The sequence below is a fragment of the Eublepharis macularius genome, chromosome 2, assembly GCF_028583425.1.
Source record: "Eublepharis macularius isolate TG4126 chromosome 2, MPM_Emac_v1.0, whole genome shotgun sequence".
NCBI lineage: Eukaryota > Metazoa > Chordata > Lepidosauria > Squamata > Eublepharidae > Eublepharis > Eublepharis macularius.
In genome coordinates, this window is record NC_072791.1 from 162,646,177 (window position 1) to 162,671,001 (window position 24,825).

Below are 24,825 nucleotides of genomic sequence, written 5' to 3' on the forward strand. Positions count from 1 at the left end.
AACTAAATGTCCGACAAAAACATCTCAAACTGAGAGGAATATCAGAAGATGCCACTCAAAACGTGGACTTGATAGCCTATATAGGATCATGGCTGGCCAGTCAACTTAAAATGGAGGAAGGCTTTGCACCAATCCTGACTAAAGCCTATCGCATTGGTTCTAGACGGAGAAAACCCAGCGATTCCCCAAGGGACATACTAACAGAAGTAGCAAATCAGAGAGTTAGAAGAAGGATCCTAGAAGAAGCCTGGAAAAATGGAGCGATTCTACACAAAAGCAAGCCTGTCAGCATATTTACAGACCTCCCGAGTGTAATTCTTGAAAGGAGAAAAGCACTGAAACCACTAACTGAAGCTCTCAGACGGGCTAATATAAAATATAATTGGTTCAACCTTGCTACTCTCTCCATCCAGTACCAAGAGAAAAGATATACAGTGACTGATGCAGAATCGGGCATGCAGCTTGTGCAAGAATTAAATATCGACACTGCAATGGATTATGTAAGATCCTCACAGAAACGAAAGCTTCCGCATTCAACATCACCATCACCAGCTAAGGGAAGCAAAATTCCTGTGAGACCAACTTAAGTTTTGTCCATAATCATCAGGGAAATGTTGTTAAATAGCATGTTTTTTAGATTCCAATTTAAGGTTTGGGGAAGGGGTTGATGCAATTCTCTAGGTATTGCTCCCTTTTTTCTTTTTTCCTGTCTAGTGGCACCAAGTTATTGGCCGAGGCCAATACTGCTGCGTGTTTTTTTTTGGCGTGGCAGTTTTAGTGTGCCCCTAGTTTAAGATTAATACGGTACTCCTTGTCAGCAGGCAGTTAAATAACAGACGATTTTGTTAAGGGAGCGGGTGGGTTAAAGTTTTAAGAATTAATATATTAAGTCTCCATATACTATGTGCTATTGATAGTTTATAATAAAAAAAGAAAGGAAAAAGAGCAAGAAAGTGGGAGAATTTCATCGGTGTTAAAGGCAAAGGGGAAGTTCAGATCCATTCTTTAAGAAGTTGTAAATAGTGGGGGAAGGGGGGGAAGGGGGGAATAGATCGATCTAAGAGAGAGAATCATATAACTTAGGGTAGATATTTAGCATTGAGGTAGTAAAAGAAAGTTCAATATAATTAAATATAGTTGGTAATTAATTTGCAGCTTGTAATAATTTTGTGTGTGTATTTAAATAAATAACTGTCTAATTATACATATTGCTATACTAATTTGTTAATACTGTTTTGCAGAATATTGTTGCTCATCTGCCCATAGACAAAGCATAAAATAAGATTTGCACTTTCACAATTATTAGTATTTAAAGCGACAGGGGAGGGAGATAAAGAGGGAGAGGGAGGGGGAGGTTGATAGGAAAATCAGGACGGATTTTAGGACTGTTAATTCAAGGTTGCCAATTCTTAATTCAACTTATTTATAATCAAAATTATTATTGTTTGGTACTCTTCATTGTTATCTAAACTTAATAATCAAGCTTGTTCATAGTATATTGTCATTTTAGAATATTAATACTAGTTTTAAATTCTCATGCATGAATTACTAACAGAGTATTGAGAAATAAAGTTTATGTTCTGGCTCAGAATAGTTATTACAAACAATTCATAGGTGGCAACTGAGGTTCATATTTATTCAGACAAGTTTGACTTTGTTTTAATTCAGTTACTGTACTATATTATCAAAGTTTCTTTCAGAAAGTAAAAACAGTTTTACCTAGTAAAGAATTAATTAATGAATTTATAAATAATTAATTAATATTGAACTTGTGATAACTGTTCAAGTTTAATTGTGTTTTCCTCTGGGAATATAAAAAAAACACCAAAAAATTATTGCCAGAAATATCTAGATACTCCTCTTTTACTTCACAACAGTGGCTCCCATCAGGATATTACAAAACCTTCAGTGCATTTTGGAGGAACACCACCCTCACAAGAATAGTGGATGTAACTTCTCCAAAGGGACTGTTACAGAAAGTAGATACGGAAAATATAGCAAAACAAAGAATCCATTGGTTTAGGTATCTTCAATTGAAAAGTCTAGCTGATCAAATTAACTTCAAAAAAATAGTGAATACCCCTAAAACGGACTTTGAATGTCTGCTAGACTCTCCAACGTTTTCTGGCAAAGGTCTTATTTCCAAACTATATAATATCCTACTCTCTAACCAAAAGGTCACAACACTAAAATATCAAGCTAAATGGTTTCAAGATTGTCAAATAGCTCAAACAACAGAAAAGTGGAAGCAAATATGGTCCTCAAAAATATTTAATTCTAAAACAGTGGTAACTAAATTATCGACGTATAAGAGAGTCAACAGGTGGTATTTGACCCCTAAAAAGTTGTCCCAAATCTCATCATCGGTCTCGCCCCAATGCTGGAAGGGATGTGGTGAGGAAGGTAATTTCTCTCACTGTTCGTGGAAATGCCAATTCTTAGAGGAATTTTGGAAGAAAGTTCTTAAAGAAATCCAAATAATGACAGGCTATTCCATTCCATTGTCACCAGAAATCATTTTCCTTGATCAATGGGAAACAAACCCGGTCCACATTCCTTTGATACGTAGGGACCTTATAGCAACCCTATTGGTTGCTGTAAAGAGTGCCATTGCGACCTTATGGAAGTCTAAGCAAGTCCTGACGATTGAAAATTGTCTCACAAAAATTTGGGATCATTTTATCTCTGAAAAATTGGCTGATAAGATTTATTAGGGAGAGCATTTTCCATATAGTACAAATTTTGTGGAGAAGTAGTTTCTGTTTTTTGAGTATCTAGAAAGTAACAGTTCTCATCCAGGTCTAAAGTTCTTTCAGGTTTTAGAATATGTTTAAAATATTTGTAAATTTCTGTATTTCATCACTTTGCAAGCTCTTTCATAGTTATGTACTAGTTATCAACTCTCTCAGAAATTTTGTAATTATGGAAGTCTCACAGTTTGAAATTTTTGGAATGTTGTAATTTTGAAACTGGGAATTTTAAAAGTTTGAAATTTTGTAATTTGTTAGTTGTTAGTTGTATTTTACATTGTACAAATTCTATTTAATCATTGTATGGAGCATAAGTATTATCAGTAAAAAATATTTTTTTAAGAAAGAAAGAAAGAAAGAAAGAAAGAAAGAAAGAAAGAAAGAAAGAAAGAAAGAAAGAAAGAAAGAAAGAAAGAAAAAAGAAACTGATGCTACAAGTAGGGGTGTACAATTCGGGTTTCCAATTCAGGAAAAATACCAGAATTGGACCCGATTTGCAAAGATTTGGGACTTGCGAATCAGGCCCAGCATGCTGGGCTCAATTAGGAAGCCCTGAATCCAAAGCTTCCCCAAGAAATTCGTATTGCTCTGGGAAGCTTTGGGTCAAGGGTTTAAATGCCCCTTTCCTTGTCCCTGCAAAGCAGCAGGGAAAGGGACATTTAAACCGGGATTGGCTATTTGGTGGAGAAATCCCCGCCAAACAGCTGATCCAAGGGCAAGGGAAATGCCCTTGGCTTTTTCACCCTAGGGGAGGGAGCTCCCTCTGCCTTCCTCCCTTTGGATGAAAAGCTCTGCTCTGAGCTTTGAAAAACTTCAAACCCAATGGGAGGGAGCTCCCTCTGTCTACCTCTCATTGGATGAAATAGCCTGGATATTTTCAAAGCTCAGAGCAGCGCTGAAAAGCCCTGCTCTGAGCTTTGAAACCTCCAAGCCGGCTCTTTCACCCAATGGGAGGAAACTAGCCAGCCTGGATAATCTTTCAAAGCTCAGAGCAGCACTGAAAAGCCCTGCTGTGAGCTTTGAAAAAGTCCAAGCCAGCTATTTTACCTAATGGGAGGGAGCTCCCTCTGCCTCCCTCCCATTGGATGAAATAGCCAGCCTGGATACTTTCAAAGCTCAGAGCAACGCTGAAAAACCCTGCTCCGAGCTTTGAAACCTCCAAGCCGGCTATTTCATCCATTGGGAGGGAGCTCCCTCTGCCTCCTTTCCATTGGATGAAATAGCTGGCTTGGAGTTTAGGGCATTTAGGGAGTTTCATTTTTATTTAGGAAATAAAGTAGTGCCAAAATCCAGAATCATACTAAGGGTGGCAAAAGTATGCTAATATTTAATAGAATATGTTTTATGGTGCATACTGACTTTTCTTGTGAGATCCAACCTGTAAACTATAACACTCATTGTCTTTTTCTCCTTTAAGACGCTGTGTGGACAGTAATGACCGCACGTTTCCGATTGCCTGCTGGCAGAACCTACAATGTACGAGCATCTGAGCTGGCAAGAGATAGACAGCATACCGAGGTGGTCTGCAATATTCTTCTCCTGGATAACACTGTACAAGCATTCAGAGTTAATGTAAGTACAATGTTGTAGAAAATTACTGCATTGCATCTGTTCTTAAAAATGCTTTTAGTTTTAAAAACCTAATAAAAATAATTTACAAAAAAATGCTTTTAGTATCACATATTAGTTAACTGCATGCTTTCTCTCTCAGTTTATATAACTATAATCCATTTAGGAATACTTTTCAGATATGGACTTTGTTCTGCCCTGTTTCTCCCTAGGGTGAGGTTCCTAAAACTTCTGCTGGCAATGAAACTGACATTTCTCAGAGATGAGGGTGCTAAAATAAATTAAATAAAAGCTTTAATATACAACAAAGAAGAAAAGTTTGAGGCAATGTAATTTATTCACATCTAATATTTGTTGTATGGTAATATTTATGTCTACTGTACTTTACCAAGTGTGAGTTGTGGCCAGAAAGTCATTGGCTCAAATCAGAGCTGAGCCATTAATTTTAAGTGGCATTTGTCAAGCTACTGTCTCGCAGTGCCTCCTGCCTGCAATTTAATATTGGAATAATAATACTAACCAGCCTTGCTGTATTGATGCTAGGGCATGGGGTAATTCAATAAAGGTATATGAAGTACTTGAGACATTCATGAACATTTGGGGGAAAAAACAAGAATTAAAAGTTTATAGACCTTAGACTTTCATCCAAGGATTTGGGCAAAGGGTGTCAAGGTTCAGTAACAGGGCAAGTATCTCTTTTGTCCACTCTTTCTTTAATGATGAATTTAGTACATATTTATAGGAATTCTATCATAAACCCATGTTCATTCATTTTACTCTGGAATAACTAAAATATAGTTTATTCATATTCACAAGCGCAATTCAGTCCTTACCCTATTAAAACTGTTGGGGTTGGTAACTCCTGCCCAAACCTGGCCTTTTGAAAGATGCTTCCTGACCTATCAGTTGTCAACCAATCTCAGCAACCCTTCTTTCCCTCAAGTGATCTGGGGCAGAAAATTTTCTGCTTCTATAGTTTGGATACACTGTTTTCCTCTGTTAAGTGAGAAATTTTCCTTTGTAGGAAGAGTGATGTTAGATCTTAGCCCTGTATATTTTTCTGTAGGGAAATGTCTAATCGTCTTCGTCCTTCTGTGCAGCCCCACATTGGGACTGCGCAGGCGCAGGCCAGCCGCGGAAAAGATTTTTCTAGCTCTAAGAGATGTGAGGGGGACGTTCGGATCCACCGCGCATGCGCGCCGGTGTTCCCGCCAATTTTGAATGCATATATATCCGAACGTCCCCGGCATTCCCTCAGTTCCTTTTTCGCCGCCGTCGAAAAGGTTCTTATTGTCTAGCGTTCGTTTCAAGCGTCTCTTCGGAGTTTTGGATCGTTTCTTCTGCTGGTCGGTATTTTCCCCTTGTCATCTGTCGGGAGATACCGTTCATTATGTCGCAGACATCTTTGTTTAAAAAGTGTCATAAATGCGGCACTAAGATGACCCATTCGGACGGCCATGAGCTCTGCCTCATCTGCCTGGGCGAGGGGCATGTTGTCGAGCGCTGCTCCATTTGTATGTCCTTCACTCCGAAGGCAAGGAGTGATCGGAAGGCCAGGCTCCGTGCCTTCTTGTGGGATGCCAACCTTCTCCCCCCCAAGCCGTCAGGCTCTTCGGGAGATAGGCCGCGCTCCGCCGCTCCGTCACCGGCGCCGTCTCGTAAGTCGCCAGAGCCGCTCCCCTCGGAACCGACGGGGCAACCCGTTCCGGAGGCCCGTCCTGATTCCGGTTCCGGGGATCGTCCTTCGAGCCGGAAGGCCAAGAAGCGTTCCGCGCCCAAGCCGAAGTCCTCCTCCAAGCCTTCGGTTCCGGAGGCTGTTTCGGAGCCCCCGTCCAAGAAGGCCAAGGCGAAGTCGAGGGCCAAGGACCGTGCATTGTCCCCAGCTCCGACTGTGCTGCCTGGTTCTCCGGCCGAACCAGTCCTGATACCCGACGATGTGGTGAGTCTCCACACCCCGTCGCCTCCTTGCACGCCTCCTCCGTCGGTTCCCGAGGAGTTTATGCCGTTTCCGCCTTTCCCGGAACCGTTCCAATCTTTTGAGCACTCCCTGCCGTCCGCCCCGGCGCCTTCAGAGGCCTCCGTTCCACTGCCGTCTACCTCGTCGGTTCCGATGCCTCTTCGCTGGCCTGCCCCGGTGCCTGCTCCTCTGCCCCCTTGCCAGCCGGTCGCGGGGGTTGGGAACATGACCTCCTGGCAGGATTTTGTGGCGTGGTTCCAGCAGTCGCTGCCCTTCCTGCAACATCCGTCGGTTCCGATGGTCTCCGTTCCGGTTCAGCCAGTCGGGCTCCCAGCACCCGCTCCTCCACCTCCGGGCTTACCTCTGCGACCGCCGGTTCCTGCAACTTATCCGTCGGCCCCGACCGCTCACCGGTCTTCGGTTCCGACGCAAACCTCGCCGGAGTTTTCGGATTCCGAGGATGATGAAGGTCTGGCGTCACCGTCGGAGTGCTCTTCAGACGCGGCCTCGGATCCTTCCCCGGATGACACCGTGGGTGGGCCCCGCTCATCGTCCCCGAATGACGATTACAGGCTATTCTCCGAACAAATGGTGCGGATGGCCGCCGCGCTGGAGATAGACGTCTCCTCCACGACCTCCAAGCCCAAGAGTAAGCTGCTGGAGGCGCTGTATTCCGGGTCCCCCGCGTCGGTGGCGTTTCCCCCTGTGGAGGATTTTGTTGATAACGCTCTCGCGCTCTGGCAGGCGCCGGCGTCCCTGTCCGCGACGGCAAAGAAGGTGGAACGGTACTACCGTTTAAAGCAAGATGATTGCCCGTACCTCTTCAATCACCCGAAACCCTCGTCGATCGTGGCTGAGGAGGGTCAGGCTCGGTTCCGTTCCGGTTCCTCGTCGGCCCCGGCGGACCGAGAAGGCAGGAAGCTGGATGGCGTGGGCAGGAAACTCTACTCATCCGCGTCTCTGGGATTCCGTATTGCCAACTTCCAGGCCATAATGGGATCCTATAATCTGTTCCTGTGGAAGAGGCTGTCTTCTTACCTCTCCGACCTCCCGGAGGATCGCCGCCACCTGGTTAAGGCCCTCCAAGCCGAGGCCGTGAAGCTGTCAAAACAGCAAATGACAGCTGGCAAGGACGCCGCCGACTCTGCAGCGCGAGCGATGGCAACTTCGGTGGTCCTGCGTCGGCACGCCTGGCTCCGGTCCACGGCCCTGCCTCCAGAGAAGAAGGCGAAGGTGGAGGACTTCCCGTTCGAGGGGCCCCAGCTCTTCTCGGAGAAGACGGATGAGTCCCTCTCCCTGATGAAGAAGAATCAGCAGACGGCCAAGTCCCTCGGGGTCGCCCCCTCAGCCCAGTCGTCGGGTCCGAGGTATCGCTATGGTCGGTTCCGATCCTACCAGACCCCTTACCAGCCTTACCAGCAGCGTCAAGGGCGCTTCTTCTCGGGCCAGTCCTACGGTCACCGATCCTACTCTGCCCAGCAGCGTCACCCTTCCAGGCGCTCCGGCCGGTCCAAGGGCAGGCAACAGCCCTCTTCGCCCAAGCCTTCGACCTCGGCGCAGAAGCCCTCGGTCTTCTGACTACGCCTGAACGCTCCCCCGTTGGCCTCCGAGGGTGCTTCCTCTGCTGCCCAGTTTCTGGACAGGCTTCGACCTTTTTTGCCCTGTTGGCAACGTGTTACTTCTGACGCTTGGGTCCTGTCCATTGTGGCCCATGGTTACAAGTTAATGTTTACGGATGCACCCCCTCTCTCTCTCCCTCCCCGTTGTTCTCCATGTTGTGATGTTGTGTTACACAATAATGTTATGGAGTTGGTTACCAAAGGTGCTGTCCGGGTGGTCAATGTCTCTACTTCCCCATGGGGCTTTTATTCCGGATACTTCCTTGTGGATAAAAAGGGTGGAGGTTCCCGGCCCATCTTAGACCTTCGAGGCCTCAATGGTTATTTGAAGGCTGAGAAGTTTCGCATGCTGACCCTGGCGCGAGTCATGGAACTCCTGGAAGTGGGCGTCTGGCTGGCCATTCTAGACCTGAAGGATGCCTACTTCCACATTTCTATATTTGAGGGCCACAGGAAATACCTGCGGTTTGTGTATGGGAATTCTGTGTATGAATATACAGTGTTGCCCTTCGGGCTAGCCTCTGCACCCAGAGTGTTCACAAAGTGCATGGCCACCGTAGTGGCATACCTGCGGTCCCAGGGTTGCTTTATCTACCCGTACCTGGATGACTGGCTCCTGGTGGGACCCTCGCCTGACTCTCTCCAGGCCCATATTGCCCTCACTTTGTCCGTGCTGGCTAGGCTGGGCTTGGTGGTTAATGGGGATAAGTCTATCCTGACCCCAGGCATGGCCATTAGGTTTATTGGGGTCCATTTCAATTCCCTGCTGGGTAGAGCCTACCTGCCCCCTGACCGGTTGGCCAGGCTTTCCGCTTTGGCCCGGCATTTTATGCATTGCCGGTATCAGACTGCCCTTTTGGTTCAGACTCTGTTGGGCCTTATGGCCTCCACCACAGGGGTGGTTTTCTTTGCGCGCCTGCGTATGAGGCCTCTGCAAAACTGGTTTGTCCGGAGGTACAACCCCCTCACCATGGGTCAGCACCAGAGGTTTTCCATCCCCAGGGTGGTGCTGCGCTCTCTGGCCTGGTGGACTGTCCCTGGGAACCTGTCTGAAGGTTGTCCTTTCGGCCCCTTCCTAGCCGAGGTCACGGTTTATACCGATGCCTCCAACTTGGGATGGGGGGGGCGCTGTGGACAGCTTTCGGCTCAGGGCATCTGGTCCCCATCTGAGGCATCCATGCATATCAACCTTCTTGAGCTTAGGGCGATCCGTTGCTCCCTCGCTTCTTTTGCAGATGCCATTCGGAACAGGAGGGTTCAGGTCCTGTCGGACAATACCACGGCCTGCTACTACCTCAACAAGCAGGGAGGGACGGTCTCGCTCAAGCTCTGCAAGGAGGCAACAACTCTATGGAATTGGGCCATGGTCAACAACGTCCTTCCCAGAGCCGTGCACATTGCCGGGGATCTCAACACCTCGGCGGATGCGCTGAGCAGGGTGTTTCTGCCTCAGCACGAGTGGTCCCTAAACAGGGTTTACCTCGACCAGGTTTTCCGCACATGGGGCACGCCGTTGGTCGACCTCTTCGCCACTGCCCGCAACAAACAGGCCCCGCTGTTCTGCTCCCGGGCCGGCATTGGCCGCCACTCCCTAGGGGATGCCTTCCAAATACCTTGGTCCCCAGGGCTCTTTTATGCCTTCCCGCCCTTTCCGCTCCTGTACAAGGTTCTTTCCAGGGTCAGGGCCTACCGAACCCGCTGTATCCTCGTTGCCCCTCGGTGGCCTCGCCAGGATTGGTTCCCCCTTTTGCTCTCCCTGTCCCAGGGGCGATGCCTCCCCCTGCCTCACGCCCCGGACCTCTTAACCAGGGACGGGGTGTGGCATCACGATGTGGCTGTACTGAATCTGGCTGCCTGGCTTCTGGGCAACCGGGAATGAACCTCTCTTCTGGGGTGCTTGGGGTGATCTTGAATGCCCGGAAACCGTCCACCAGGTTGTCCTACCAGAGGAAGTGGTCACGTTTTTCCCGGTGGTTGGCCCCAAAGGGGGTTTCTCCCTTTAGTTGCCCGCTCCCTGTCATCCTGGACTACCTCCTGGATCTCTGCTCCCAGGGCCTTGCGTTTTCCAGTATTAAGGTCCACATGGCTGCAATCTCTGCCTTCCATGAGCAGATTGATGGGAAGACAGTTTTTACTCACTGGCTTTCCAAGCAGTTCCTGAAGGGCCTGTTCAAGACCTTCCCTCCTAGGGCCCATCCCATTCCACAATGGAGTCTCTCCCTGGTTCTCTCCCAGCTGATGCTCCAGCCCTTTGAGCCTCTATCTTCTTGTCCCCTGCCTTTGCTCACTCAGAAGGTGGCTTTCCTGGTAGCGATCACGTCCTCCAGGCGTGTTGGGGAGCTGTCTGCCCTGCGGTGTGACCCTCCCTTCCTGCAGTTTTTCCCTGGTACTGTCATGCTCCACACTAGCATGGAGTTTCTGCCCAAGGTAGTCTCAAGGTTTCACCTACAGCAAAAGGTGTTCCTCCCTTCCTTTTTTCCAACACCTTCATCCCCAGGGGAACGAGCACTACACACATTGGATGTAAGGCGTGCTTTATTGTTTTATTTGCACCGCACCAAATGTTTCAGGAAGTCTCCTGCCCTGTTTGTGTGTTACTCTGGCCCTCGCAAGGGCTCACCTGCTTCTGCCCAGTCCATCTCTCGCTGGATTGTGTCTACGATTAAACTTTGCTATCAGCATGCTGGAGTCCAGTGTCCCTTGTTGGTTACCGCTCATTCCACTCGAGCGCAAGCTGCTTCTGCTGCCTTCCTACGAGGAGTGCCGCTCCGGGACGTCTGCCAAGCTGCGACATGGTCCACTGCAGACACTTTCATCAAGCACTATTCTGTGGATGTGCATGCACGACGTGACTCGGCTGTGGGCACAGCTGTCCTGCAGTCCTTGTTCAAGTAGACACTCACACCCGCCCCCATTGGTGAGATGCTAGTTACTCTCCCAATGTGGGGCTGCACAGAAGGACGAAGACGATAAACAGGGTTTCTCACCTGTAACTGTTGATCGTCGAGTCTCTTCTGTGCAGACACACATTCCCTCCCGCCTGCCCCGCTGTGAGTGCTTGGTTTCTTCCATTGTTTCTCCGGCGGCTCAGGTGAACTGAGGGAATGCCGGGGACGTTCGGATATATATGCATTCAAAATTGGCGGGAACACCGGCGCGCATGCGCGGTGGATCCGAACGTCCCCCTCACATCTCTTAGAGCTAGAAAAATCTTTTCCGCGGCTGGCCTGCGCCTGCGCAGTCCCAATGTGTGTCTGCACAGAAGAGACTCGACGATCAACAGTTACAGGTGAGAAACCCTGTTTTTTCTAAATATATATCTTATTTTATAAAACTAGTTTCATAATTGACACAGTACTATCAGGTTGAGCAGATTCAAAATTGTAATTAACTTTTTAGAAATGACTATCTCCAGAAAGGATAGATTTTAAATCTATATTGTCAAGTATATATACAAGCACATCTAATATTTATACCTTGTTGTGTGCTTTAATGAATTTTTCCTACTAAAGTATTTTAGTTCAAATGCTTTTGGAGACTGGGAGAAAAAAATTAGACATGTTTATTCAGGCCATAATATTAACATAGCATAATTTTGTTTACTAATAGGTCAACTAAATCAGATATTTAGCAGACTGAATTTTTTTTTACAAGTCTTACATCACTACCTGGCTGCACTATATGACTCTCAATAGCGTCATTTCTCCATTTCTACTACTTGAAACACTATGTAAAAGTAACATAATTAATATTTATGCCAGTTATTGTGCAACAGAATGATATGCCTTTATTGTTGTCACACATTAATATGTGTAAAAATATTGTAAGTAAATTATACTTCCATGAGAATCAGTGTAATGTAATGATTAGAAGTGTTGGAACTGGGAGAACCAGGTTAGAATTGACATTCAGCCAAAGAAACTCATTGGGTGATCTTGGGCTAGTCACTCTCTCTCAACTTAACTGTCCTCATAGGGTTGTTGTAGTAAGTGGGGCAGGTGGGTCATTTGACTTGGGCCTCATGCTCAAAGGGGTCCTTAAGAGGTTTGATTTAGTTTATGGCAATTCTCATTAATGTGTGTAATAACCTGTGAGTGTGCACATGTTAGCGTGTGCACGTGTAAAATATGAGTTGCCTACTGTAGTTAGCAATTAAACACTTTTGAGAGGTCTATTTTATGTAGGTACTGTTTTTTGTCAAATAGCTCATGAAATTGAAAGTGATTGATTGCATGTGGATGTGTAATATTTAAATATTAGATAATGCTGACATAATGCCTGTGTGATAATAGCTCTTTGGACTATTCTGATTTCTGACCATAAATAAAATTATAGAACTTAAGCTAGTGAAACTAATATATACGGGTGAAATGAAATACATTTGGTGAACATTATTTCTCTGGTGGTCCATTGGGAGTGGGTCAGTCCTTACTATTAGGAGTCGCTTCCCAATAGTAAGGACTGACCCACTCCCAGACCATCAAGAAAGGAAGCTTCATGGTAAGTGATACTTAAACCTTCCATTCTCTGGTGGTCCATTGGGAGTGAGTCAGTCCTTACTATTGGGAAGTGACTTCTCCTCTCCAGTGCAGGGTCAGTTGATCTGATTGATCCTGGAAGGAGAGGGGCTTCCTCAGTTCTTCAGTTTTTCCTGGCCCTGCCTGGGTACAGGATGTTGACTTGTGATGCTCTATCGAGCACGGGATCCCGATAGAACCAAAAAAAAAAAAAGAGGAAGAAGGATGAAGCTATGGAGAGAAAGGAGAGCTTGCAGGGGAAGGAAGGGCTTTCAGCCCCCCCCCCCCCCGCTGGCCTTGCGTCAAAAAACTACCAGCTTCCACGGCTTGCTCGCAGACTCCCACGTGGGATTCCAGCCTTTGGACTAGGAATCCCTCCAGCTTCTACTCTGGGGGACATGGTAGAGTCTGTAAATGCTGGCAGAAGTAACAACAGGCTGACAAGCCTTTGCCTTAGCTTCTTCACAGCCATTTAGAAGCTTCTCTACACGCTCGGGGAAGGCTTGCTGGTAAATGGGGCGGTAAGAAACCTTACAAGGCCAGATTCTCGTTTATTCAGGATCCTTTTGACAAGTTTATTTGTGTGGTGGCTCCTTCTCTCTCCCACCTTTTTTATGAACTGCTCTCCATTGACTAAAAGTTGTTGCTTTTGGTGGGAAAAAAGTGCTAATGGCTGCTGAGGCAGGATTAACTCCCAGTACACGGGTAGGGGGCACCCTTATGAACTGTAGCTCCCTAGGTCCCTGAACGAACTCTCCTCTCATCAGTCCCCAGGGGATCAAGAGGAGAATAATGGTGGATCAGAACCCACGTCAGGAAGTCAAAGCCCACTTTTTATCCTGGTTTGGTTCAGAGATGAGGAGAGAATTTAAGGAGGCTCTGAAGGAGCATGGTTTCCTTAAAGAGGGCCTTCCTTGTCAGATAGGGCAGGCAGACACCCCAAAAGGGCTCATCCTTCAAAAACAGGCAAGTGTAGGGGGCCATCTCCCTCCCCACCAAAACCAAGAAACTGAGGGAGGAAGAATTTTCTACATATAGAGAATCTAGTCCTTCGGAAGATGAACACTCAAACTCTGAGATGTCAGACCTATCTTCCATTAATGAGGAGGGAGAGCTATCAGAGGAAGAAGAGGACAGCATGGCCACCATGCAGGTGCGGCTTTTCCCTCAGGAGGTCTATGCCAGACTTCTGCCCAAAGTGTTGAGGGTTCTGGAAATCACACCAACGTGCCCAGACAAAAAGGGCATAGAGTTTGTCTTTCCACAAGGGTTGGAATTGGCCTTACCTAAGAAAGGAAGCCTTCAACCTGGCGTGCCATTACCTGCTGTTTTCCATAATATCATGAAGGCAGAATGAGAGGCACCTGCAAAATCAAAGGCTAGCCAGCCAATTGTTTCCAAGCTATATTCTTTTACTCCTGATGCAGCAAAGGAAATCAAGTTGCCTATTGTGGATGACCCGGTATCTAGCCTGGCAACCACCTCTGTGCTCCCCATGGGGGCGGACAGCCTTACAAAGGACCCCTGTGATAGAAGAATCGAGCAGGCTTTACGTAGAAATTTTGATGTCTCAGCAACATCAATTAGAGCTTCAGTGATTGGCTCCTTATTTGCTAGAGCTGCCTTCTCCTGAGCATCAGATTTAGCTGCAGTGGGGAGAAACCTTCCAAAGGAAATCAAGGACAAGGTCAAGAAAATTGCCCTAGCAACCGCCTTCACTGTGGATGTGTCCATGGATGCCTTCCAGTTCTCCTCCAGAGCCATGGGATTCAACATTGTGGTGAGAAGGAACACATGGCTGCCGAAATGGGAGGTTGACCCCTCAGCCCAGGTGAAGGTGGCCACAATCCCATTCAAAGGGACTAACCTTTTTGGTGAGGCATTAGAGAGATATGTCATGGAAGACAAAGAGAAGAAGAAGGTGCTTCCATCAAAAGAGAGAGACCCGCAGCACAAATGGAAGTTCCAGTCCTTTCGTGACTCCAAGAGGGCCCCAAGATACTGGACATCCAGATCATGTAAAGGAAGATGGCAACTTAGGTCTAGATCAGACAATAGATCCACAGCCTTTTCTAAATTTGGGCAATACAACAAACCGCAGAAGAAGGAGTCATCTGCATGACTACAACGCCCCAAGTCTGATCATCAAGATAGGGGGCAGCTTACAGGAATTTGTGGACATGTGGAATTAAATTGTTTCAGACAGATGGGTTCTGGACACAGTAACAGATACTTTGGAATTCGAAACAATGCCACTGAACTGTGTCTTTCAGTTACCAAGAAACCCATCCAATCACAAACATCGGCTTTTACTACAGGTGATTCAACACCTAATAGAAATCAAGGCGATAGAGCTGGTTCCACAAGGTCAGAGTAACCAAGGAGTTTATTCCACCCTCTTTATAATCCCGAAGAAAAACTGAGACGTCAGAGACATACTGGACCTTCAGTGGCTGAACCGATTCATCAAGACCTGCAAGTTTCGGATGGAGGCACCTCGAACAATTACGATGGCCATCCAGAAGGGATTCTTCTTGGCTTCCATCGATCTCTCAGAGGCTTATCTTCACATCCCCATAAAGGAGGCACAACGAAGATTCCTCCGTTTTGCTTACGATGGGAGGCACTTCCAGTATTGTGTGCTCCCTTTTGGGCTCAAGTCATCGCCCATGGTGTTCACCAAGGTTCTGGTAACACTGATGGTCTTACTCAGAATACAAGGGATATCACTCTTCCCTTACTTAGACAACATCTTAATAAAGGCACCCTCCATGCAAATGGGACTAGAAGCAGTAAAAATGACATTGGAATGCCTAGAGAAACATGGATTCGTTGTCAACACAAAAAAGAATTCCCTCACTCCACTGCAAAAAAATTGTTCACCTGGGAGTTCTACTGGACACGGTAGAGGACAGGATGTTCTTATCTCTACAGAGATGAAAGAAATTACAGTCCCTGATTTTATAGATCCAGACAAATCAATATCAGGAGGTCATGTCTCTGGCACAACTGGTAGGCATGATGGTATCCTGCCAGGATGTGCTACAATGGGCAAGATTCCATACATGGCCACTTCAATGGATTCTGCTTCCTTATCAGAGAGCCGTAGCTCACAGAAAGCATGTCGTGCTAAAAGTACCAAGAAGCATCCTGCGACAGTTGGAGTGGTGGATGAATCCACACAGGTTCCAGGTAGGAGTCCCTCTCAGGGAGCAGAAGAGAGTGGTGCTAATGATGGATGCCAGTCACTGGGGCTGGGGGGCTCACTCCCAGAGCAGAACAGCCCAGGGTCCCTGGTTACAGAATGAGAAATCCAAGCATATGAATCTGCTAAAACTGAGAACCGTAAGGAATGGACTACTACAATTCAGGAGTCAACTGCCAGGAGCCCATGTTCTAGTAAGAACAGACAACATGACATCAAAGTCATACCTGAACAGACAAGGGGGGACCAAGTTCAGGACCCTACACAAAGAAGCCAGCCTCATTCTATGCTGGGCAGAGAAACACATCCAATCTCTGAAGGCAGTTCACGTGGCTGGACTGGACAGTGTCCTAGCAGATCGATTAAGCAGAGGAAAGATAGATCAAGGAGAATGGATGTTGAAGAGGGAACAGAATCTGTGCTCTGGTACAGGAATGACGGGTTGCAGAGTAGAATGACAGCCCCTGGGAGCAGCAGAAGTGTTCTGGGACTAAATGACAGCCCCCAGAGTAGAATGAGAGTCTCTGAACATAGCAGAAGCATTCTGGAACTGGAATAATAGCCGCCAGAGTGCAATGAGAGCCCTTGGGGGGGACATACTAAAATGAATGACAAAAATGCCCATTGAAAACAATGGGAGAGGCTTGAAGGCCCATTAGATATAATAGGAGCCATGAATGCCAATTGACTTGCATTGGCTCCATTGAACTGCATTGCAGCACCAAAAAGTTTCAACGAAAATGTGGGATGGAATTAGAGAATCTTCCTCTGAGAATGGAATGATGGCCACCAGAATGGAATGACAGGTCCTGGGAGCAGAAAAACTGCTCGGGCTGGAATGGGGACAGAAGTACTCTTTGAGGGGACAGTGAAGGAGATATTCTTGGGGAGACAGGAGTATTCTTTTAAAGGACAGGAGGACAGAGACAATCTATGAGAGGAAGTTAATCTTGGGGGGGAGGAGTAGATGTTCTGTGGGGAGACAGGAATATTCTTGTAGAGGAAAGGACAGAGGTGATCTATGAGGGGAGGTTGATCCTGGCGGGAAGGAGACCTTGGGGGAACAAAAATCTCCCCAATGGGGCGGGCGAGGGACAGAATGCGTGGAAGCCAGAAAGGAAAAGTCTTTAATGTATGAACAGACCCTGGGTGGGAGTTGCCACAACAACTAGAATCCAACTCCCAAACGGGTGGCCAAGAGAGAAGCCTTCCACCAGCAGAATCCATGTCCTCAATGGAGTAGGCGGGGTGAGGCTGGATGTGAGGAAGGCCTTGGAAGGCAGGAGCAGCTAGCCACACCCAGAAACTATCTTCCTAGTGGGGTGGGTGAGGGACGGGGAGCATGGAAGCCAGAAAGGAAAAGCCTTTTAATGTGGAAACAGATCCTGGGGAGTTGCCACAGCTGGATACTATCTCCCCAATGGGGTAGGCAAGGGGAGGCTGGGGGCACTGATTCTTGATGAGAGAGAAATCATCATGAGGAGGCAGACTGAAAAACAGGATTCTTGTGGGGACAGACATCTTGAGGGGATAGATGGGGAAAGTAGGCTGAAACTGAGGATTTTGTGGGGGACAAAAATTTGGAGGAGGCAGATGTGGACACCAGGCATCAACAGGTCTCCAGTGCACATCAGCATTGCATTCCATAATGAGGAGCTCCACCAATAGAGGCAGGATCTCTGTGCAGATACTGCAGGCCGAGCACAGTGGATGGAGGGGACGGGATGGAAGAGGAAAGGGATGGGGAGCAGCAGCTCCCAGCACCTCAGCCCCCAAGAGCTCAACCCTGCAGGATGCCTAATGGTCCTGAGTCGTGACCTGGGAGGTCGGCTGTGTGGGGGCACAGGCTGCTGGGGGCACAGGCATCACACTCCCCCTGGTGCCTAGTAGGTAGTCACCCGTATGCCTCCACTTTTGGGACATGGATTCTGGGGGTGGCTGTCCCTTTCTTGTGGGCCCGAGAGGCAGTCAACTGCCTGCCTCCCTTCCCCTGGCAACGGACTCCTGGGGGGGGGGGTGGCCTGCCATACTGGCCCTGGTGCCTAGTGGTCCTCAGTCATGACCTGGGAGGTTGGCTGTGCGGGGTCAACGGGCTCCTGGGGTGGGGGGGGTGGCCCACCACACTCCCCGTGGTGCCTAGGAGGCAGTCACCTGCCTCCCTCCATGTTGTGGACATGGATTCTGGGGGTGGCCGTCCCTTCCTCATGGGCCCGGGAGGCGGTCACCTGCCTGTCTGCTCATTTGGGATGTTTTTGTAGTTGGGGAAACCGTGGGCGCAGCAGTCAAATGAGCTTGCTTGTACAGATGTATTTATGATGAGGTGGAGGTTTCATAGGTGGATGCCTGTCCATGAGGTAGGTGTTGTGCTAAGAGGTAGATCTTTGGCGATGAGGTAGATGTGTTGTGCCATGAGGTAGATGTTGTTTCATGAAGTGAATGTTGCTGTTGCGCTATGAGATTGATTTTGTACTATGAGGTGGATCTTGGGACGTTCAGGGACACAACTCATGAAGAGGCAGACGTGGACAGGGAAGGGTGGAAGTGATGATTCCTGGGGGGATGCAAAGGCATGGGCAGGAGGTATGTGTATGTGAGAAAGAAACAGCCGCAGCCAAAATCCCACTATCCCTGGGAGAGAGCAGATGTTTGAGTGTCAATGCCCAGCATCCATCTCCTCCATGGGTGGGTGAGTCTTGGGGGAACGGATATGGTGAGGGGATGTATGTGGGTGGGAGGCTGAAAGCACTGTTGCCTGGGGGAAGAGAAATCTTCTTGGGAGGGCATATGTTCCTAGGAGGAGGGGAGTCTTCTTGGGGAGACAAAGGTAGTCCTGGGGGGACAGAAGTACTCTTTGAAGGGACAGTCGAGATGTTCTTGGGGAGACAGGAATATTATTTTAAAGGAAAGGACAGAGACATTCTATGAGAGGAGGTTAATGTTAGGGGAGGGGGGAAGGAGTAGATGTTCTTTGGGGAGACAGACAAAAATCTTTGAGAGGAAATTCTTGGGGGAGACAGAAAGATAGTCCTGGGTAAGAGCTGCGGCAACCAGAGTCTGTCTCTCCAACAGGGTGGCCGAGAGGGAAGCCTTCCACCAGTGGAATCCATCTCCACAACAATGTGGGCGATTCTTGAGGGGACTCATGAAGAGGGGATTAAATAGGGAATGGAGTATGGAGAGTGATATAGGTGGCTGCATCTGCAAGCAGTTGGGATATCAAGGCCCTGGATGGTCTAGTGGCAAGGAATTCCAAAAATGGAGGGGGGGGGGGTTCAGATCCTTCTGGAATGAACCCAGCTATGGACAACGGAGTCCCTCTCCTGAGTTGCAGCTGGGGGGAAGCAGGCACTGTTGGACTAGAGACAGTAGGACCCATGGGGAAGGAGGTTAAAATTCCCCTTGTTTCTGTCTGAGGGGGTGCATTTGCACTTGGCAAGGATAGGGGGTGGTCCAGAGCCTTGACCCACCTAGACATCTTCCCATCCAGGACAGGTGCTCTACATAATAATGATACTGATAATAATTATAACATATAAAAATATTCCGTGAGACCTCACAAGAACCCACTAGGCTTGGCCCCTGAGGCTGGCAGTGGCACAGAGACTGGGGTGAGGTAGGAGCCTGGCTCTGGATGATGGAGTCTCTCTACTGGGGGAGGAGGTGGAAAGGGTCAAAGGGGAAGCCCATCACCTCGATGTGAGAGCGGCAACCACCAGAATCCACTTCCACAATGTGGCGAGTGGGAGGAGGCCCAGGGGAGAGTGGGGCGGGGTTAAGAGAGGGGGTTGAAGGGCACAGGGGATGTTTTCATGCACTGTCAACCCTGGGGTGTGCGGCCAGGGGCTGACAGGTCTCCAACAACAACCGCGTCTCTCCCCAGTATCGCCACAGTTAGTCCAGAGTAGTCTTTTCTGGGAGGGTGTTAAGGATTCCCCTTGTGGGGAGAGCATCTGCACCTGCCATGGAAAGGCTGTTGCCCCAAATCTTGAGACCCACTGGCCCTGTGTTGGTGGGGGAGGAATAAGGATTCCCCTCATGGAGGAGAGCTTCTGCACGTGGCATGGACAGGAGGTAGGCCACAGCCCTGAGACCCCAGAAGTACCGCAAATAAGAAATAATCATAAATAAAATGTGGGTGCTCAGGCAAGGAACCCACTTGGTTTTTCACATGTGCCCCGCTGTGGCACAGTGACTGGGGGTGGCTCAGAGCCCTGATACCCACAGACAGCTGCTGGTAGGGGGGACAAGGTTAACTTCCAATGGGGGGATCCTGAATTTTCAATCCCCAAGGTCCAGGGAGGAGTAGCCCAGCATGGGGAGGTTGACCTTTATGAATTGATCCACCAGGGATGGGACCAGGTGGACCCGTGAATGGCGGGCACAGAGGAGGTCTCCCGGGGGGGGGGGGAGAGGAGGTTCATGCCCACAGATGGTAGCTTTGTGTGCCCAGTACTCCAGGGGATTGGAGTCAAGAGGCTCAGGATGCTCGGCAAGGTACTCTTGCACCATCACCTCCTCTGAGTCCTCTGCAAGAACACGTCTGGCCTCCCTGATGCTGTCAAACTCCCTGCTCACCACCAAGGACCAGTAGTGTGTGTGTGTGGGGGGGGGTCCTTGTTGGGTGGACTCTCACGGCCTGGGGCTCTGGGCTCATCTGCCTCCTCCTCTGCCAGCAACTCCTCTTCCATGCCATTTTCCCTCTGGCCACCTTATTTCGCCTGTAACCTCTGGACATCTCTGTGGAGGTCCTGCTTCCATTGCTGGAGTTCAGCGTTGCACATTGCGATGCTCCCCTTTATACGAGGGTCGTAGATGCAGGCCAGTCTGTACACCCCCTCTTGGCAGAGAGGATGCAAGTGGGCAGCCACGCCTGCCTGCAACCTCCTCACCAAGTCCTGACCCTGTGGAGAAGAGCTTCCCCTTGCTCCAGTTCTTTGGCCAGTGCCTAGTCCAGCCTGTGGATCAGGGAGATGGCTTGCCCCAGGCTGGCTGTGTCAGAGCAGAGGAGGTCGGTGATGTCCTGAAATGGCTTCAGGACATAGACCATTTGGGTGAGGGCTAGCCAGTCTGTAGAGATAATGCTGAGCTCCTTTCCCCCAGCAAAATGAACACAGAAGACATGATATCCTATACCACGTTTTTTTGCTCCACCAGATGAGCTGTCATCACATAGGTGGAGTTCCAACAGGCAAGCATGTCCTGGAGGAGTTGGTGTTCGGCCTCCCCCCCTCCATCTTCCTCTTGTGCAGCTGGCGGGCAGACTTAATAGTGCGGGGAAAGTGGGCAACCAGATGCCAGCAGCTGTCCAACAAGGTGCACGTGTCCACCGTTCCCTGGTCCCAGATGGGCTTGATGGTGCTTCCCAGCCCAAGAGCATCCCTCATGACTAGGTGCAGCTTGTGTGCCAGGCAGACAATGCCTTCAAGAGACGTGGCATTCAGGGCTGCCACCGTTTTTCTACGCGCGTCTGTAATCATGTAGCCACAGACAATATCACCCATGGATGCCCACTCCCTCAGTCCAGCCTTGATTGTGGTGGAAATGTTCCTCCCCATGTGGTCCACATCCATCCCCCACGCCTGGAGCAGAAGCATTCTGTAGCTCAGCGGCAGGGCTGTCCTCTCCTCCTGGGGCCCTGATTTTCCCCTGCTGATCCAGAGGTCCTCTGGTTGCCACCAGTGGGCAGTAAGGGCGAGGTAGCCATGCTGATGACTGCTGCATAGGTCCTCTGTGAAGTGCATGGTCTGCCCCTGTGCTCTGGACAACTGGTTCTTGACCAGCTCCTCTACAGAGTGGTAGATGGAGGGCAAGACTCGCTGGCCAGTGGTCTGCCGCAAGGGGATGGTATACCAGGGGACAAAATGACTCAACAGTCGGCGAAAGCCCACACCTTCCACAATGGACAAAGGTAGTCTGTCTAGGGCAATCATCTCAGCCAGAACACGAGTGCCCACCTCCTGAGCCCTCCTATTCCTTTTGTTTGGCAGTGCCACCGACCCTGAGGGAACAATCTCCTGAAGAGTAGCCTGCCTGGAAGTTCCACTCCCACCCACAGCACCCTTGGTGCAAATCTTCTTCCTTGGGGTGGACTCCCATCCCCCTGCCCCTTTTCTCTGCTCAGAAGCCCTCTTTGTCCTCTTTTTGCTGGATGGTTCACATTGCTCCAGAGGCAACAGACTTGAGTGGTGCCTCTGCAGATGTCTGTGGAGGGCAGTGGACAACAGGTGCTTGAGATCCGAGCCTCTACGCAACAGGTTATTGCAGGCCCAGGAATGCACCACAAAGGGTTTGTTGGGGAGGGTTAGGAAGTGCTGCCCAAGTGTGGACCTGAAACGAGGACCAGGAGTTGGTGGGTCAGGACAGAGGCTTAACTGCTGTTGTGTGTGGCTAGGCCGGGAGGACTGAGTGAGGGATGGACTGCAGGCAAGGGCAGCCCTAAATGGTTGGGATGTGGAGGAGTTGGATGTTTCTCCACAACCCCTGATTCATCAGCACCCTGAGAGCCCTTCTCAAAAAGTTTTAGCAGCTGCTTTTCCTCTGTCAATACTAACAAGTCTTCTGCCTCATTGATCCTCACAAGTGAATCTAGAAAAAGAGGCTCTGCATCTGAGACCTCCCCACTAGTGCTGGGCACCAGTGGGCCAGCAGGACAGGCTTGAGACTTCTTCCCCCCATGACTACCCTTGCCCTCCACTGTAACCCTTATGGTGCTAATAGGCATTGTGGTTGGTAAGGCAGCACTGTGTTGGCCCTCAGGTGAGGAACCCACTAAGCTTGACCCCTGAGACTGGCAGTGGCACAGAGACTGGGGTGGGGTCAGAACCCTGACTCAGCACCCAGGCACCTTCCCAGCCGGGACAAGTACTTTAAATAATAATGATACTGTTAATCAGTATAAACTATAAAAATATTCTGTGAGTCCTTACAGGATCCCACTGGGCTTGGCCCTTGAGGCCAAGCCTAGTGAGTGCTTAAAATAATAATAAAAGACTTCTCAGATGAGTAACCCACTAGGATTAGCCCCTGAGCCTGGCTGAGGAACAGAAGCAGGTACTTCAGAGCCCTGAAGCACCAAAATCTGAAGCACAAGCTTCAGATACCTCAGTCTGTGACTGAAAATCCAACAGCAGTTCCTCCCTGTTTAACTGCCTGCTGGAAACTGAAACCACTCACCTGAAAGCTGGGGGTTATGAACTCCTTCTGCTCTCATAGAGCAGAATGGGAGCTCTCTGGTTGGCAGCCAGAGATGCCTATCAAGTTTTGGAGGGTTGACATTGGTGTTCCCAGGGCTGAAGACGGTCTACAGATGTCCATCTCCCCGTTGCCTAGGGAATAGATTGATCAGCGCCAGACTATCTGCAGTGACAAAAACCAAAAAACGAACCAAACGAACTGCCCTGAAAGTCATAGCAGTTTTGTCAGAAATGAGCACAGGTGGAAAATATATATTAATGTATAGATCATGTATTAAATTGATTGAATTGGTTTGGAGGTATATATGGGTCAAATTAGTTGACTATTTTTGGTGGATAGTTGCATAATGAAAGAATAATATAATTATATAATTAAAACAGTATGAAGATAAGATATGTAGAAAAAGTAATATATAGAGTATAAGTTAAATTGGTTGACTTATATTGAATGTACTGTTTATAGAAGTATCTAAAATTATGCTAAATGAGGGATAAATTGTTTGTCCCATATTGAAGATGAGATTATAAGATAGAGTATAGAGTACCAAAATTAGCTAAATGATTATTATCAAAAGAAAATATGCCAAGAATGTATTATTTAGTTATGTATTATTTAGTTGTTAAAGTAAGTAGGAAGGCAGAAGGAGCACTGTGTTATATAGATAAGCTTAGAAGAAAGTGAAAGTTTACGTTTGACAGATAGAATAAATTTAAAATGAGTAAGGGAAAAGGGACAAGGGGTTGGAAAACTGTTGGAAGTCAACAAAAGGGGGGGAAAGGGAGGGGGTTAGAATTGGAAAAATTAAAGGAAACTGATTGTAATGTACAATTTAATGACATCTAATCCAATAAAAAAATTTTATAAAAAAAAGAAATGAGCACAGGTGAGCCACTAGTTCACAAACTACGAACCAACCCGTGACAAACTGGTTCATATTTCGGTTCATGCTCATTCCTAGTCTAGACCAAAAAAATCTCCACATCTACACAAATGCAAGTCAAGAGTATACATTTGAGGGCAGATAATAGTCCTAGTTAAAGGAGCAGTCAAAGTAAAGTATTTCCCCCCAAGCTTTGGAAGGAGCAGGGGCAAGGGTTGTGAACCAGATATGTCGTCTGACAGTTCTGAAAGGGTCATTCAGGAGACTGAAAGTATCTCCAAATACGGAAAGATAGGTAAGAGGTGTGTAATTGGGTGCAGTTTTAGTGTGATTTGAACTGTCTGCCAAAGCCAGTCTGAGCTAATAATGGGAAATGCAATGGATACAGTTCTTTCTTTAGCAGCTAGATGCTTTTGTGATGAAATGCATACTGATTCATCAAGAGGCCTCAATTAATGTTCTGATAACTTGGCACTGGGTGGGGCTTAGATTCTTTCTAGACTGACTGCCATCCTCACTAAGTATGAGATTAAGTGTGGTCCCACTCAGTTGGCTTTCCTTCCTTCCAGGGTTGATAAAAATAAATGATTTTTTCAAATCAGACTTTAAAATAATTTAAATCAGATTTTTAAAATAAAATGTTTTTTGAGGAAAAATCTATCTAAAGGTAGTTTTCTAATTAAGATACATTATAGTCCAAAGGTTATCATCATGAAATAAGGATTAGTTTTAACTTTTTAACATGAGGCTGTATATTCATGCAATGTTTACATTTTTGGTAAACGAATTCCATTAATCCATTCACGGTATCATGCTCTTCCAGAGGTTACTGTAAGATTATTGGGCCTTTTTTCTAGCTAGAAGATACTATAACAGATGCTTGGTTTTACAGTTTTTAAAACTGTGAATTTGTGTCTGCAGAGATTACGTCTCTTCTTCACAGTTGAGAAACGTACACAGTTGAGAAAAAGACCTTAATCCCAGTGTTCCTTTGCAAATCTTTGTATACACAACCAACCCCTTTCCTCTTAAGTGCTAAGTTTCAAAAAATTCAATGAATAGAAGATTGTTGGGAGTAGAATAGATCTGTACAAGAAGCTAACTGTGAGGAGTCTTTATGTAGAAAAGAATGAG

At 47.8% G+C, this 24,825-nt stretch overlaps 1 protein-coding gene across 2 annotated transcripts in view; it reads left to right on the forward strand.

Annotated features, from left to right (window-relative positions):
* PTPN4 (protein tyrosine phosphatase non-receptor type 4) overlaps window positions 1-24,825 on the forward strand; it is a 220,512-nt gene that overhangs the window by 62,685 nt on the left and 133,002 nt on the right. For both annotated transcript variants that reach the window (XM_054970596.1, XM_054970597.1), the window contains exon 2: window positions 4,168-4,322. In XM_054970596.1, the coding sequence (XP_054826571.1) occupies window positions 4,185-4,322 (138 nt within the window). In that variant the 5' untranslated portion in view covers window positions 4,168-4,184. The remainder of the gene's footprint in view (window positions 1-4,167; window positions 4,323-24,825) is intronic.